Genomic DNA, 17,181 nt, shown 5'->3' on the forward strand with positions numbered 1-17,181 from the left:
CCTAATATCGTCCTGCTTATCTGTTCCCAGATAAACTCCCAACAAATGCTAAGGGAAAATTAATTTGGAGGATTACCTATTGCTTCTATATCAGGAATATATGTAACACCTTGACATTTACCTTTCTGTTGAAAGTATATGAATTAGCTTGAGCAAAAATTCACTGAATAGCTGAGGACATGTTGAAGAAAGATGCACTTGTAATCGGGTAAGAAATTCTTGCATAGCTTGCGTAGCTGTTGGACCAACCTGAAGAGAAATGAAATTCTGTTGACAACTGCTTACTGATCCCATCTACAGAATTATTCATTTAAAAAGTATCATCTGTATGCCTTCTTTGGAGAAATGTCTATTTAGGTCTTCCACCCATTTTTGGATTGGGTTGTCTGTTTTTGTGATATTGAGCTGCATGAGCTGCTTGTATATTTTGGAGATTAATCTTTTGTCAACCTAAATGTCCATCAACAGATGAATGGATAAAGAAGATGTGGCACCTATATACAATGGAATATTACTCAGCCATAAAAAGGAACGAAACTGAGTTGTTTGTAGTGAGGTGGATGGACCTAGAATCTGTCATACAGAGTAAAGTAAGTCAGAGAGAAAAACAAATACCGCATGCTAACGCACATATAAGGAATTTTAAAAAGCGGTTCTGGGGCTTCCCTGGTGGCACAGTGGTTGAGAGTCCGCCTGCCGATGTGGGGGACATGGGTTCGTGCCCCGGACCGGGAAGATCCCACATGCCGCGGAGCGGCTGGGCCCGTGAGCCATGGCTGCTGAGCCTGTGCTCCGCGACGGGAGAGGCCAAAACAGTGAGAGGCCCGCGTACCGCAAAAAAAAAAAAAAAAAAGCAGTTCTGATGAACCTAGTGGCAGGGCAGGAATAAAGACGCAGACATAGAGAACAGAGTTGAGGGCACGGCGGGGGAAGGGGAAGCTGGGATGAAGTGAGAGAGTAGCACTGACATATATACACTACCAAATGTAAAAAGGATGGCTAGTGGGAAGCTGCTGCATAGCACAAGGAGATCAACTCAATGCTTTGTGGTGACCTAGAGGGATGGGATAGGGAGGGAGGATAGGCTCAAGAGGGAGGGGATATGGGGATATAAGTATACATATAGCTGATTCACTTTGTTGTATAGCAGAAACTAACACAACATTGTATAAAGATGTGGGAAAAAAATTATCTTTCCCTGGAGAGGAAAAAAAAAAAAGCATCAAACGTTAAGTCAAGAGCCATACGGGTGAAACTTTTCATTTGAAGAACAAAAATATTAACAGTGATAGCAGGAAACCAATTAAGCTTTTAGATCTTGATATACTTATTTTAAATCGAAAATTATAGCTTCTATTGTCAATATTTTTTTTGTTATGGTTTAGAATAACTTATGTTACTTTTATTTAATTCAATACAGAAAAAGATTCACCTGAATTACACAAGAATATCTTTATAATGCTTTCAAAAGCACAAAGAACTTATGTACTGATTTTCACAATCTTCTTAATTATCCCATTTCAAAACAAAAGAACTCGGACTCACGTTAAGTGATTCACAAAAGATCATGCTTCTAATGACTAGCAGAGCAAATACTAAAGTGAATTGGGGAAAAAACCCTACAAAAAACCCCTTAAAGCTAAAAACGAACCTGTATCTATTTGTAAAAAAAATGCTTTCCCAAACTTCTATCTCTTCAATGAAAAAAAAATGATAGCGAGAACCACACCAAGTACCCTGAAGTATGTTTTGGAATGTTATGATCATAAAACCCTAGAGGAGTTTTGGGAAAAACAAAATGCAATGTAATTCTCCAAACCATTTTAAAGTTAACAATTTCTAACACTGAGTATAAAAATCATAACATTCATAACCAAACTACAAAACCAAAATATCTGAGGAAAGCTTGACCTTCAGTAACTTTTACTTTGCCTTTAAAAAAAAAAAGAGAGGAAAAAACACTACTTTATATAGCGGCATGTTCCCTGACACCTAGGCTCTACCACTAACTAGTTGTATAATTGTGGGCAATGCAGATAATGCATGTTTACTCATGTGTAAAATAAAGAAGCTGGAATTAGTGATTTCAGGAATCTTCACATTCCAAATTCATGCAATCTTTATGTGTAATAATCACTTGATAACATGCCTCTACCCCCATCAAAACTCTGGCCCAATCTAATTACAAGTAGTTTGTTCCTTCTCATTTTTTTCCTTGTCTGGTTTATTTTATGATGATCTACAAAAATCAAGTCTATTCAGTATGAGAGTACTGACTAAATGTATCCAACAGAACTTAAGCTCCAAGAAAGGCAGAGACTCGGACAGGGTAACTACTTAAATCCCTAGCACCTAGAACAGCACCTTGACCTAGCACATAGATAAGCACATAGCTAAGAAATAAAAGATGATAACCTTGCAAGATAATCTTGAATAACGTCCATTGGAAAGATGCTATGAACACTAAATATATTTTATGTGAAAAGAAATATAATGAAGGAAAGATATTTTTTAAAGCAGTACAATATAACAAAAGCTAAACTGATATAAAAGAAATCTGTGGTTAGACTAAAAATGTTTATAAGCTCTGATATATCTTTTCTTTCTGAATTAACAAAAGCAATATTTTTTTTCATTTCAGTTTTGAGATATAATTGACATACAGGACTGCATAAGTTTAAAGTATACAGCATAATGATTTGACTTAATACATCATGAAACGATTACCACAGTAAGTTTAGAGAACAGCCATCGTCTCATATAGATACAAGATAAAAGAAAAAATTTTTTTTTCTTTATGATGAGAAGTCTCAAGATTTACTCTCTCAACAAGTTTTTGCCTTCTGGCTACCTTCATCCAATTCCCCCAACCCCTGCCTCTGGTAATCACGAATCTGATCTCTTTTTCTATGAGTTTGTTTGTGTTTTTTTGTTTTGTTTTGTTTTGTTGGCGGTATGTGGGCCTCTCACTGTTGTGGCCTCTCCTGTTACAGGCTCTGGACGCGCAGGCTCAGCGGCCATGGCATGTGGGATCCTCCCAGACCGGGGCACGAACCTGTGTCCACTGCATCGGCAGGCGGACTCTCAACCACTGCGCCACGAGGGAAGCCCTGTTTGTTTTTGAAGTAAAATTCACCTACAATGCTATATTTGTTCTTGGTGTACAACACAGTGATTTGATATTTCTATACATTTCAAAATGCTCACCACAATAAGACTAGTTACCATCTGTCATCAAAAAGATATTGCATTATTATTGACTATACGCCCCACACAGTACATTTTATACTGGTGATTCATTTATTTTGTACCTGGAAATGTGTACCTCTCAATTTCCCTCACCCTCCTTCCCCCACCCCCATTCCCCATCCCCCATTCTGGCAACCAGCTGTTTGTTCCCTGTATCTAGGACTCAATTTCAGTTTTCTTATGTTCCTTCATTTGCTTCGTTTTCTAGATTCCACATATAAGAGAACTCATATGGCATCTGTCTTCCTCTGTTTTATTTCACGTATCGTAATACCCTTTAGGTCCATTGATGTCATCTTTTTGTTTTTTGTTAAATAAAATACTTAATAGTATAAAAGAATTAAGTTAGGTGACCTGCCAATCTTGATAATAGAGGTCATTTAACATAACACTTTTTTTTTTTGCGGTACATGGGCCTCTCACTGTTGTGGCCTCTCCCATTGCGGAGCACAGGCTCCGGACGCGCAGGCTCAGCAGCCATGGCTCACGGGCCCAGCCGCTCCGCGGCATGTGGGATCCTCCCAGACCGGGACACAAACCTGTGTCCTGCATCGGCAGGCGGACTCTCAACCACTGCGCCACTAGGGAAGCCCATAACACATGATTTAAAAAAAATTTTAAATTCCCCAATTTTTTAAATGCTTCCCTAACATTAAGGTAAATATCTGTTTAGAATGTTTCTCAAATTATATAAAATTAACACCAAAAATATATCGCTACATAAAAAAATCCAGTAAAATTCCAAGAGAAAACTTACTACCTGCTATAATTCAGTTTCAGCATAGCTATTATTATATGTAATTCAAAACATTTTATTACATTGATACATAAAAGGCCATCATTTAACGCTTTAGCAATGAAAATTTTATGTATTTAGCTGCACTTAAAATTTCCTTTACAAATAAGTTTACTGTATAATCTGGGCCTATCACTGGCTTTCAGAAGTCACATTACCTGTGGACTGTGTTGATTTGTTCCATGTGGACTGGTGCCAGAAAGAAATTTCACTAAAACATGAATCAGGTTTGGATCTGAAACCAGCAGATGGGCAGTACTCTCCTGAGTTCCAATGGCAGTACTGGAACCAGCTATAAAACATTAAAAAAAGAAAAAAAGTCCCCAACAAAAGGACCCCGAAACAATGGAAATGCAGTATTTAAAACATCTTTTAATTTCAAAGGAAACTCACATATTCCTGGGAGTTACTAAAAGGATCTGAATCTCTACTGCACTGACTGAGCCTCATTCTCTATTTTCATCTGCCATAGATCTCCTGCCTCTCTCCTAGTTTGGCTGTGAAAAATACCTAGTTTAATGTGCATCTTATTCAGTATACAGTCAAGTGGAAAAGAAATAACTAAATGCTTACTGTCCTGTTGATGAGCCTATTCTTAGTAATTATTTCCGCCTTCCAGAAATAAAGATCTATTTTTCAGGTAAATTTTAACACAGCCTTCTAAGATAAACTGAAGCAAAACCTATTCATTTTTGCATGTCAGCTACATAAAGGTTGTATACTGTTAACTGATACACAGACAATGCACAAGTTTTCTGAAGTGAATAAAATATCCTTGAGTCAAATCTATCTTCAGTATCACACAGGGATGTTTTCAATCCCATATTTGGAAAATATTATATTCCAAACGAAAAATGAAGTAGCATTTTGATTCTCAGCAATGATTTTAATTAATACCTTTATCAATGTGACGCTGCTTTCTAGTCAATGAAATTAAGCCCAAAGAGAATGGGGATGAAATCCACCCACCTGCTGTCATAACCTACAGATGGAATGAAGATTTCAATTCACAAATGGCTACTCCTTGCTCTCTAATATGAACTTGGATACCTACTTCCCAACAACCTAAGAATGTCAGATAAAATCTAGACCTAAATGTAAAAAGTAAAACCAGTAAGCAGTACAGAAGATAATGTATGAGAGTATCTTTGTGACTTTGAGATACAGAAAGCCACAGAAAGCACTAAAAGTTTCTTTCTTAAAAGGTTCAGAAATTAATTTTACTATCTTAAATGGGAAATAAAGGAGTGGGGTGAAGAAAGTAGGAAACTAATAGGACTTTAGAATCTGAGAAGAAGCGATTAGGTTCAGTGAATGTAGGTTTTAGATGTGAAAAGCATACACCGAGGAACCTAGTCATATACGTTCATGAATATTATAATGAATAAATCATTTTTAACTGCTAAGTTACTTTAAAAAGAATAAATAACCAACACAAGACATAGACTAACATAAATACTTGACTTTGTACTCTAAGAGTAATCAATTTTTAAAAACTAGTAAAAGTTTTTAGAAGGTAAAAATATAATTTGATCTTGTAACTGTAGATAGATGAGAGTATATAATCAAAGTAAAGAAGCACAAAGGGCAAGATACATTAAGAACAACAACAAAAAGAACAAATTCAGAAGAGACATATTCAAATAAGGAATTTAATCATTTTCACAACTATATCACTTCTTGAAAAAATCTTTTTTAAGAATCTCATAGCAAGAATAATAAAGTATATGTCAGAGATTTAAAAGAATAAATATTTGGACTTACGATTAAGCTGCATGTTTGTCATGAGTGTTAGACTATGAAGAACAAGGCACCATGTCCGGAGCAAAGTATTGGGATACCACGCTAACACCGTGAGAAAGCTAGTTATTGATGCTACGTGGAAAAGAGAAAGGGGAAATTTTAACTCAGAAAAAGCAAATGTTTACTGAGAATTAAAACAAAAAAAATAAATTTTAAAACATGACATTATTTTTTTAAATCAATTCACTACCTCGTGTCCTCAAAACATATAAATAAAAGTTCCCCATTAAACATAACTAAAGCATTAGAGAGTCAATAACATTTTATATCTAAGGTTAAAGCTCATCCCATGACAAATAAAATAACATGTCATCACTATACATTTGTTGTCCTTTCCAAACTACAGGCATTTCTACTGTAACACAATTTGTGTTTTACTAAAAATCCTCACATTCTGCAAAGCCAAAAACTGAAAATAATAGGGCATATTGGAAAGACAGGGATGGCGTTGACCGTTCAAAACCAATGTAACTTCACAAAAAAAGCACAAACTAAAACAATAACTAAGTCACCTGCAAGGCCTAAATAAGAAGCACATGTGGCAGGTGGAGAAGCCAAAAAAGTAATTAAAAATAAACAAACATAATACAGTGCCCAGTTTTTGCCCTTAAAACACTGTGTAGAATGGCTGATTCCAGATTTCAGGCAGGAGATATAGTTTGGAACACCTATGATATTAAAATCTAACAAAGATATAGTTGTGTATTTCACAAAAAACAAAACCAAAAGAATCTAATGAAGCATCATCTTACTGACCACAAACAGCATAATTTCAGCATCAATAAACATAATGATTGTAACAGAAACGTAAGAAATATTCTAAAATCACGAACTTATACAGATATTTACTAAGGAAACTAAGTGGTCATTATTATAGACTACTTGTGAACCAATTAATTTTTAAATTTAATTTTAAAATACAGAAAATTTCCAGCATTTTTCCTGGCTCTATATAAAAACTGTATCACCAAAGGGTGACATGATAGCACATGAAAGGAAGTTTCTCTTTATGGAAGTATTTCAGTTAATAAAAAAGGAATAACAAAATTAGACTATCTTCATTTCAAAACTTCCTGTGAACTGCTACTAATTCTAGGCATTAATCATTAGTGTCTATTAACAACATAAAAAAAAGACAACCTATGAAACTGCCTTAAAAAAAAAACCTCTGGGCTTCCCTGGTGGCACAGTGGTTGAGAGTCCACCTGCCAATGCAGGGGACACGGGTTCGTGCCCCGGTCTGGGAAGATCCCACATGCCGCGGAGCGGCTGGGCCCGTGAGCCATGGCCGCTGAGCCTGCGCATCCGGGGCCTGTGCTCCGCAACGGGAGAGGCCACAGCAGTGAGGGGCCCGCGTACCACAAAAATAAAAAAAACTCAAATCAGATTAAGCTCCATGTCTAATTACCAATTTATAGAAAGTAGAGAGGACATCATAGAGATACAATCACTAAAAATTGGGACCTAGGGAATCTTGAAAGACAAACAACAAACAACCAAACTTTGTAAGGGGATTTAAAAAAAAAAAAAGACAGATTAGAGGAATTAAGAAACATAATTAATTAAAATGTGTAGACTCCATATGAAACCTATTTCAAATATACAAAAAAAATTCTGTAATAGTTTAGACAATTGGAAATTTGAATACTCACAAAATACCTGATGATAGTAAGAAATAATTACTTTTTTTACCCTTCTATTCACTCTTCTTTATGCTTAATGTTTCTCACAATAAAAAAGTTTTAAAAACTGATGGGAGTAAAATTTATAATAACAATCATTAATACAGTGAAACAGAAGGAAACCTAATAATTAAAGTAGGGCCAGCTCTTGCTGAGAGAATGCAGATGTTAAGTAGGACCGTAAGCCAGTGTGGCTGTCACTAAGGCTGACAGACAGGCCATGTGAAGGCCATGCATGATGCACATCTCTAGAGAGAAAGCATCAGGAATAAATGATTTTTACTGTTCTTTAAATAGATTCCTATAGCCCGAGCTGAAAGCTAGTTCTATTCCTGTTGAAGGATATTATTCAAGTCCCACTATTCCCACATTTCCTGCATTTGCCGAGAAAAAAAATGAAAGAACACAATTTCTACAAAAAATTGACATCCTTCTCCAATTTACCAATTCCCTAGAGGTATTTCACATTTTTAAAAAAGACCAGTTGCAAAAGAACAGCCTATGAACAAGACAATACTTTAAGGAACTACAATGTAAAGATAAACAGAACATTGTAGATTTTATGTCTGTGTTATACACAGACATAATACAGACCACAGAATAAGTTTTCTGTTCTCTTTCCTGCAAATTAAGTCAGTATTTTAAATATGTTTTTTTCACTACAACATTACAACCCTAATGACAAAGATTAGGTGTTAACCTAATCAATACCTTTTTAGATTGTTTATGCTACGTTAATAACTTTCCTTCTAATAAATCTTACCTTGATTTAATGAAATGACAGGTATTCGATTAGCATTATATAAAAAAATGTCTGCTCCATTTTCTTTGTTTCCAGACGAACTAGAATTCAGACTCAATGTGAGCCACAACTGGAGAAGTGATTCCAACTGAAAAAGAATGTAAATTGACAGAAAGAAAATGTACCTATTAGGAAATACCATTTAAGCAAAAATCTCATGTATGAATCCTTATGATTATGAGTAAATGATTTTTCTATTAAATACTTCTTCTGGGGACTTCCCTGGTGGTCCAGTGGTGAAGAACCCACCTTACAATGCAGGGGACACGTGTTCGATCCCTGGTCAGGGAACTAAGATCCCACATGCCATGGGGCAACTAAGCCCACGCGCCACAACTACTGAGCTTGCGTGCCTCAACTAGAGAGCCTGCATGCTGCAAACTACAGAGCCCACATGTTCTGGAACCCGCTCGTCACAACTACAGAGCCCATGCACCATGGAGCCTGCGTGTCACAACTAGAGAGAGAAAACCCTTACGCCACAACTAGAGAGAAGCCCGTGCGCTGCAATGAAGAGCCCGCATGCCACAACAAAAGACCCTGCATGCCTCAGCTAAGATCCTGCGTGCCACAACTAAGACCCAACACAGCCAAAAATAAATTAAATAAATAAATAATAAAAATAAATGTTAAAAAATAATACTTCTTCTGGTTACTTTCAATTCAGTTCACAAGCAAACACATCTTAAAATTCTAGATCAAATGAAATTTAACTGAATTAAAATTTATAATTTACCTAATATAAATGTTTTACTAAATTAAAAGACGTGATTCAAGTCTTTAAATGCAGGTGTGTGTGTAATACGTAGTTGGAACAAAAGCAGTAAAGCTTAAAATCATAAAAGTTATAAATAACCTATCACTGAGGAGCTGGGTTAATCAAAGTATCTCCAACATTTTTTCATCAGAGTATGACAAAGAAATCATCCCTGTTTGGTTGAGACTGATCTGCCCGTTTATTTTCATCTTTTCTAGGCTGGCAATGATGTCTAAAAATACACAATTTCTCCTGAAGTCATACCTGAACGTGATGGACTTGAAGCATGGAAAAAAGTTTGTTGAAACAAACATTTAACATTGGGACAGATGATAACTGTATAATGAGCTGGCTGGATTGGTTCGCCGCTTGTAAACCCCCTAGAAGCGAATCGTCTGTTCCAGTGGGAGACTGTGATACTGAAAATTAAACACAGTTATGATTTTATACACAAAGTATCAGGAGAAATGTTAACTAGTTATTAATATGTACAGGTAAGTCAAGGTATATTTTTTTAAAAATTAAAATTGCATTCTTTAAAACGGTTCAGCATTGTATTATTTGAAAACCTGTTTTTACAACATTACTTGAAAGTTCAAAAGATAATCACCACAAAGAGAAGCTCCCAAATTCACAGGACTTGTCCACAAAGGGAGAAGAGCCTTACTCTCTATAAATTTTTATTTTCAATTTTTTCCTAATTAATAAGAGGGAGGAGAAAAGGGAAAGAAAAAAGAACACTGCCTATTTCTTGAGAAGGTAGTTTTAGAATAACCTAGACTCTAATCCATTGATTCTCAACCTTGATAGCACATTAAAATTGCCTGGGAAGTGTTCAAAAATTCTGATGCCAGGATACACACACCAAACTAACTGAGTATATATTCATGGGGAGCAGAGAAATAAAGGGATGTTAAGAGAGTTTTTCATATATTTAGAAAGTTTTATATTAAAAGGAGAACACAGTTCTGCACAGGAAAATAATCAAAAGATAGAATATATCGAGAAACAGAACACTAGACGAATCTTCTCTTTTTCTCCTTTTTTATATACTTCCTAAGGCAAGAAATACAGAATGCAAACCAAAAGAATTCAATTTAACATAGGAAGATCTAAAAATCCAAATTTCTCTATTGAAATGGGTTGGGAACTTTACTTCATAGGAGGAGGACATGATGTGCTTCCTAGGTTCTAACTAGTATCTCTACACCTTTACTCACCACCATTACCCACCATGTTTTTATTTTTCTTGGCCTAAGAAAAATAAAAATATCACCATCACCTCAGCACAGCTCCCATCTTAAGATAGACAGGCTGCTATCTAACTATACTCACCTGACAGAAGGGGATCTACCGAACAACATCAACAGTCAGCAAACCATGTCCTAAAAGCCAAATCTGACAGGCCACCAGATTCTGTAACACGGTTTCTTTAATAGCCGTGCCTATTCATTTAGGTATATATTGTCTACAGCTGCTTTCCTGCTACAAAGTCAGAGTAGACCTGCAACACACCCTGTATAGCCCCAGAAAGCCTAAAATATTTACTATCCAGTCATTTACTATAAAAAGTTTTTCTTCTTTTGCTGTAAATAATTAGGTAGTAAATCCTCTCAATTCTGTAGTTCAATCAGGCCCATTTGGCTATCTTCATTATCTAAGTCTTCCATCTTGGTCTTAAAGGAAGATAAAGATGTTACTATTAAGAAACCCACTTTATCATAAATTTGGATATAATGCAACGAACTCCCAGGCAGCTAGCTATGCAGGCTCCCCCAGGAATTTCATTAACTGCACACCACCACCACAACAAAAACATGACTTGGGTTTTTGGACTGAACTTATGAACACTACATGGAGGTAATTTGTTCCCCCTCTGCTCTCCTGATTCATTAATCCTTTGTCTTATTTCTCAACTTCCTCCTAACTTAGCACGGGAGAATTTAAAAATCCATCCTTACTGAGTGCACCTGAAAATAATCAGGAGATGAACTGTTCATGGTAATTCTCTAAGAATGGTGACTTTTACTCACAGGTAGGAGATGTATTTGTTAATGCCTGTAAAATGGAATCTGCTTCTAGGGTTGACATCATTTTCAACATAAGTTCTGCTTGTTGTTCAAGTCCAACTTCTAGACGAGCATCTAGGGCTACAGAAAGCAATTAAAAGAAAAAACAAAACCTATTTGATAATTATTATTCACGTCCTACTTCCTACAATAAAATGTTGACATCTGAACCCAAAACAGGGTGAGGAGTGTATCTTCACATCAGAACAACCTGGCATGGGGTATCAGAGTTACAGCAGGTAACAACATCTGTGCAAAGGAGGCTATAGATGGGAGAGTAGATATATAAAGAGAGGTAGATCAAGTAAGTGAAGTAATGATAATGGAAGCAAATAAATTAAGAATAATGAGAATCAGGTACCTCACTATCAGAGAAAAGAGAAATATGGAAAAGGAAAAAACTAATATGAAGCTTATGGAGTCGATTACTGTTAGATTAACTGATATATCAATGCGGACTCACGGCATTCTAGATGGATAGACAGACAAATATCGAAATAAATATAAACACAAATGTGTGTACACACTCCCTAGATCTTTCCATCAAGAGAGAGTGTGGAACAGCCAAAAATTAACAGCAAGTCTATCTAGCAGTCAAATCTTGAATTCTTAATCACATTTCTCCACTAAAAGGTTTTGAAATACCATTTTCCTTCATGAAGTGGCTAATTCCCAGTCTGGGGAAGGGAAAGTAAATGATGAGCCTGGGGCATTTTGTTATGCCAGAAAACAGGGAAGTGTTCAAAGAAATATGAGGACATTTCAAAAAGACAGAGACCAGATTAAAGGAGATACCATGGTCAAATCAGGGACATTTCGAACATCAAAATAAATAATGACAACACTGCGAATGTACTTAATGCCACAGAATTGTACACTTAAAAATGGCTAAAATGGGGCTTCCCTGGTGGTGCAGTGGTTGAGGGTCCACCTGCCAATGCAGGGGACACGGGTTTGTGCCCCGGTCCGGGAGGATCCCACATGCCGCACAGCGGCTGGGCCCATGAGCCACAGGCGCTGAGCCTGCGCGCCTGGAGCCTCTCCTCTGCAACGGGAGAGGCCACAACAGTGAGAGGCCCGCGTACCGCAAAAAAAAAAAAAAAAAGGCTAAAATGGAAAATTTTATGATCTCTTGAATTTACCTCAATAAAAACATGAAAATAATGATAACAAATTATAACCCACTGAATAAAATAGGAAACCACTGGTCTATTCGAAACTAAGTGAATAAAATAATAACTTTTTAAAGAAAGAATAGATTCCAAGTATTATTCTGCCACTCCAACCCATCCAAATTTTCTTACAAAAGGGAAAAGAATAACTTTTCACTGGAAAATATTGGTAGACATCTCCTTTATCAAGTAATTAAACTTAAAACCACCAGCAGTGGTCCAAATTAAAATCATGAGCCACCTAATAGGATGCAGTAAGAAAACTTGAGCAGTACACTTTCTTGATATTTATGCCAAAAACACATGACCACAATCTAATTGTGAGGAAATAGCATACAAACCCAAACTGAGGGACATTCTACTGAGTAACTGGCCTATAATCATCAAAAGCACCAAGGTCATGAAAGTTACCTCTGACAAAGTGTGGCAGACTGAATAAGACTAAAGAGATATGATAATTACGGTTGATGCTTGAACAACACAGTTTGAGCCACATGAGTCCACTTATACATGGACTTTTTTCAACAAATATGTATGCACCATCCATAGTTGGTTGAATGCATGGATGCAAAACCTTGGAGACGGAGGGCCAACTGTAAAGTTACACACAGAGTTCCAACTGTGTGGGAGTGGGCCCCCCACCCCCACCAATTTTGTACTGGATCATTTTGCATAAAGGGCATAATTTAGACATAACTGCTGAAACCTGAATGGGGTCTTAAAGTTACTAATGTTAATTTCCTGATTTTGATGGAATGTGCTTCCTGATGTGTTTATGTAGAAGAAATGTTCTGCTTTGTAAAACAAACAAAATAAAACAAAAAAACATCAGATTACCAACTTACTCCCAAATGGGTCAGGATAACAAATGTTCTCTGTATTAACTTGCAACTTTTCAGTAAATGTATGATTGTTTCAAAATTTAAGAAAAGATTTTATTTTTTAAAAAAAGTTATATACTCTGTGACTAGAAGAGTGCAAAAATAATACTCAACATGATTTCTTTCTGTTTACAGATAAAATATAAATTTATTATTAACAATAAAAATAAAAGGAAGCACAATTAATTAAAACCACCAGCAAACCCACACAACTCACAAATATATTTTGCAAAGTGTTATTCTGAGAAACAAAAACTAGACCATAAATAGCAGCTCTTCTAAACTGACTGACACACAGCTCTGAATGACAGTCACTCTCACGGCACCCCTGCAATAATAAACCCTCTCAGCAAACACTCAGGATCAAATTCTCAGGAGACAAAGAATACATAAATTGAGGACTTGTTTTAAGAATAGCTTATGCCTTAAAATATGAACACACACTTACCCTGAGACACTGAAACACTAACTGTCTGTGATCCATTCTTCTCTGTATTTGCTGGTGGCTTTGCTACAGGAATTCCAAGACCTCCTATGTATGGGTTGTAATTGTAGGTGCCATAATCAGCACCCCAATAGTCATACCATGTACTGCTTATTGGCTTAAAAGAATAGGAAAAAACTGTGGTTTATTTTTGCCTCTTCACGAAGAGTGACATATTATTTACATTACCTAAAGTCAAACAGGGCTACAAAATAAACGTTCTCCTTACCCTTTAAATTTCTAAAACATAATCTTAATGATTAAAGGAATGGTTCATAATATTCTCTCCATTTTATCCCAAAATCTAAAAAAACCTTATTTGTTAGACTCTGAGAGGTAATTAGCATCTTTAATAAAATCTCTTACACACAAAATGAACCAAAATAAAGTATTAGGGAGGTATCTCCTTTAGAAAAAGTCGCAGCTAACAAAGAAGTAGATTCTGCAATGAACCCAACTTGGATAAGCTTAAATGCTGCTTGAAATGTCAAGAGTCCATAACCATACCTCCCATGCTTATTAGTGGTTCTTATTATCATATAAGATAATGTTAGTGGCTATATTAATAAAACGATGTAAGTCCTCCGTATACTATTCCACTAGTCCTATAAAAAATCTACTATAGTACCTAGAGGAATTTAATTTTGAGTAAGCTAAATAATGAGTTATATTAGGTGTATACTTTTGTCTTTTAAGTAATTAATAAACCAGAAGTATATGATGAAAGGTTTTAATTGCAAAGAATACTCTACTATATCGTACCTTAAAAACTTTGGCTGCAAGAGGATCCTTTTCCAAATCAATATCTAAAGGATCAATGTCAACTTCCATTAGATCCTGAAGTAGCTCAAGATCAATTTCTTTATCTTTTTCCAAAGAGGAAAGAGGAGGTGCACCTTCAAATAATTGAAAGTGATTTTTCTTTGGTGGAGTACATAACATAAAATTTAACCAATATATTGCTTTTAATTACAGAAAAAGTTAATTTACTTATACATAATACATATTTCTACTGATACAAAAATCTCTAAATTTTTATACTTGACAATTAAGCGTAAGTATGCAAAAATATCACCCTATAACACACAATTAAGAACACTAGTGCAATAATATGTGACTTCCTAGGGGAAAAGACCGTATGATTAATCCTTGTTGAATCAAGTTACATAAACTTTGTTGTTAAAAATAATCATTAACCATTTCTAGAATGAACAATGTTATTCATTTTATTGCCTCCAATATGTAATTCATTATATTACATCCAGTAGTTAAGGAAATAATACCAGGTATTAAAGTGAAAAGCAAAGATTTCAGTTTTAAGGCTGCTATTCACCTTATTTTTCTATCATGAATTGGAAATGATTTTGCTCTCAGATGACTCCAAATTTTTAACTAGCCTTTTATGCCTTACAACTCTTATCTTCCTTCCCTTCCCACCCTCTATTATTCAACATATATTTATAGAATGCCAAGAAAATACTAGCCTGTATTAGGGTCTGAGTATATAAAGATTAATAAAACAAATGTCCACCCTCCAACAAATTAACAGAGGTTCAGAGGTGAGGGTACACTACAGAAATTAAACCAACTACAACGTAATAGGTGCTATCAGAGACAATCTAGAATGTAGGCCGCACTGTAGGCAGCACCGACGGCAGTCTCAAGCATTGCTGGTGGTAATGGAAAAAGCTTCTTGGAGGAGAGCATGCTTTATGGGAATCTTAGATAAGAAGTTCACCATGCAAACTAGAGAAGAAAGTCTACTCCAGATAAAGGGACTATCAGACAGAAAGGATAAAATCATGAAAGAATCTAAGATTAAGGAATGAAACAGATGAAATGACCACAGCATTGCAAAACAGTCTTCAAAAGTAAGGAATACATCACAAAGGATTGCACACGCTAAGATACAAATTATAGTTTTTGAAAAGGCAGAAAACAAAGAAAGAAAAAAGAAAAAGAGAACAAGAGCCTTGCCATCTTTACCACTGTGTATCTTTAACTGTTTTCTAGGCTGTAATTCTTTCAACATAGCCAAATAAGACCATATCAAGATAACACAGACCCTGTGAAAGGATACCATTTTATTTTAATATGCATTCAGAGAATCAAAGCAAAATATACTTATCAGGAAAATAACTGATATGGTTACTAAGGCCAAAGACCTAATATAAAACTTAATTTTATACTTCATTAATATTCTTAATTTTGAAACATGTTTCATTTTTTTAAAAAAGAGCTACGGATATTTTAAGTAAAAAATTTAAAGAATGTACCTGTTATATCATGTGTCAAAGGTTCATCTATAGTTTCCAGCAACTGAGCTGAAGACTGCTGCAGGGCATCATCAGAGTCACCAGCTGTTGCACCTACATCATCACTCACTGTTCCTTCCTCCATGGCTTCTGCAGCTACTGGAGCCAGCAACTCTCCTGCAGGTAAGAAGAGCATCCTAACTGCTTTAGTAATTAGTAAACAGACATCCAAAACATAGTTTTTCATCCAGTATTGAGAACAGCATGTGTACTCTACCAACCACAAAAGATTCTGAGGCAAATGAGTCCACACCTACCCAAGGAAATGCTAGGGCTCACTGCATTACCCTCAAATGCTAACTAATAGCAAACACAAAATGTGCAATATGAACAAGGAGTTATTATAATCACTTTACACACATTAACTCACTTATTCATCAAAATAACTTCATAAGAAAGATACTTTTATTATCCTTATTTTACAGATAAAAAACTGAGGAGCAGGGAGTACCTTCCTCAAGTGCACATAAAGAATTAGGAAGCAGCCCACTGCTGGTATTAACAAGGAAGTTGACTAGCTCCAATATCCCTGTACTCTGTAACCTAACTCCTCCATAAAAACTTGCATTTATTACAAGTGTCAACATAATTAAACGCAAAAGTAATTCTAAATGGCTGCTACTGCCATACATGAAAGAGACATTTTACACTTTTGAGGAGCTCACAGTTTCCTTTAAAGATTAGTCAAGCAGCAACAAGCTAATTTTGACATACCTTATTAAAAATAAATCCTAACAAACCTGCTAAAATATCCTGTAGCATACAAGTTAAGGAATATTGAGCCCAAGCACCACCCCAAGATATATCTCCTCTATTGAAGTCAGTTCCAACCAAAAGTAATAGCAGTCTTTCCAGTTGGGGTTCATTCACAATCTCACACAGATGTATAGTTGGCCTCGTGGCATTCGCAATGCGTGCAAGAACCTGTAATACATTTTATAAAATCATACACTTAAATAGCAATTAAATATGTTTTTTCCAAAAATAAAGCATTGAAGTAACTGCTTTCAATGAGATATGCTTTTGATGTCAAAATAATTATTTGATGTAAATGCAAAAGAAATGTAATTTCATGGATCAAATATTAAAATCCAGGTAAAAACCTGAGTTAAATAGTTTAAAATAATTTCTATAAGCAATGAATATGCTACAGGAAAGCTTTCAGGGCATT

General features: G+C 35.6%; 1 protein-coding gene across 14 annotated transcripts in view; it reads right to left on the minus strand.

Moving 5' to 3' along the window:
• Nucleotides 1-17,181, minus strand: part of BIRC6 (baculoviral IAP repeat containing 6) — a 245,498-nt gene that overhangs the window by 118,996 nt on the left and 109,321 nt on the right. For all 14 annotated transcript variants that reach the window (XR_016395304.1, XR_016395305.1, XM_089922371.1 and 11 more), the window contains 10 exons: nucleotides 16,751-16,934; nucleotides 15,972-16,127; nucleotides 14,458-14,591; nucleotides 13,660-13,813; nucleotides 11,123-11,239; nucleotides 9,354-9,508; nucleotides 8,294-8,420; nucleotides 5,810-5,920; nucleotides 4,204-4,337; nucleotides 122-249 (listed from right to left, as the gene is read on the minus strand). Coding sequence is in view for 12 of the 14 variants with exons in the window: in XM_089922371.1 (XP_089778497.1) it covers nucleotides 122-249; nucleotides 4,204-4,337; nucleotides 5,810-5,920; nucleotides 8,294-8,420; nucleotides 9,354-9,508; nucleotides 11,123-11,239; nucleotides 13,660-13,813; nucleotides 14,458-14,591; nucleotides 15,972-16,127; nucleotides 16,751-16,934 (1,400 nt within the window). In the remaining 2 variants the exon portion in view is untranslated. The remainder of the gene's footprint in view (nucleotides 1-121; nucleotides 250-4,203; nucleotides 4,338-5,809; nucleotides 5,921-8,293; nucleotides 8,421-9,353; nucleotides 9,509-11,122; nucleotides 11,240-13,659; nucleotides 13,814-14,457; nucleotides 14,592-15,971; nucleotides 16,128-16,750; nucleotides 16,935-17,181) is intronic.

This window comes from Delphinapterus leucas, chromosome 13 (assembly GCF_059928025.1).
Source record: "Delphinapterus leucas isolate spDelLeu-1000000601 "Yukka" chromosome 13, BTC_Dleu_Yukka2, whole genome shotgun sequence".
Classification (NCBI taxonomy): Eukaryota; Metazoa; Chordata; class Mammalia; order Artiodactyla; family Monodontidae; genus Delphinapterus; species Delphinapterus leucas.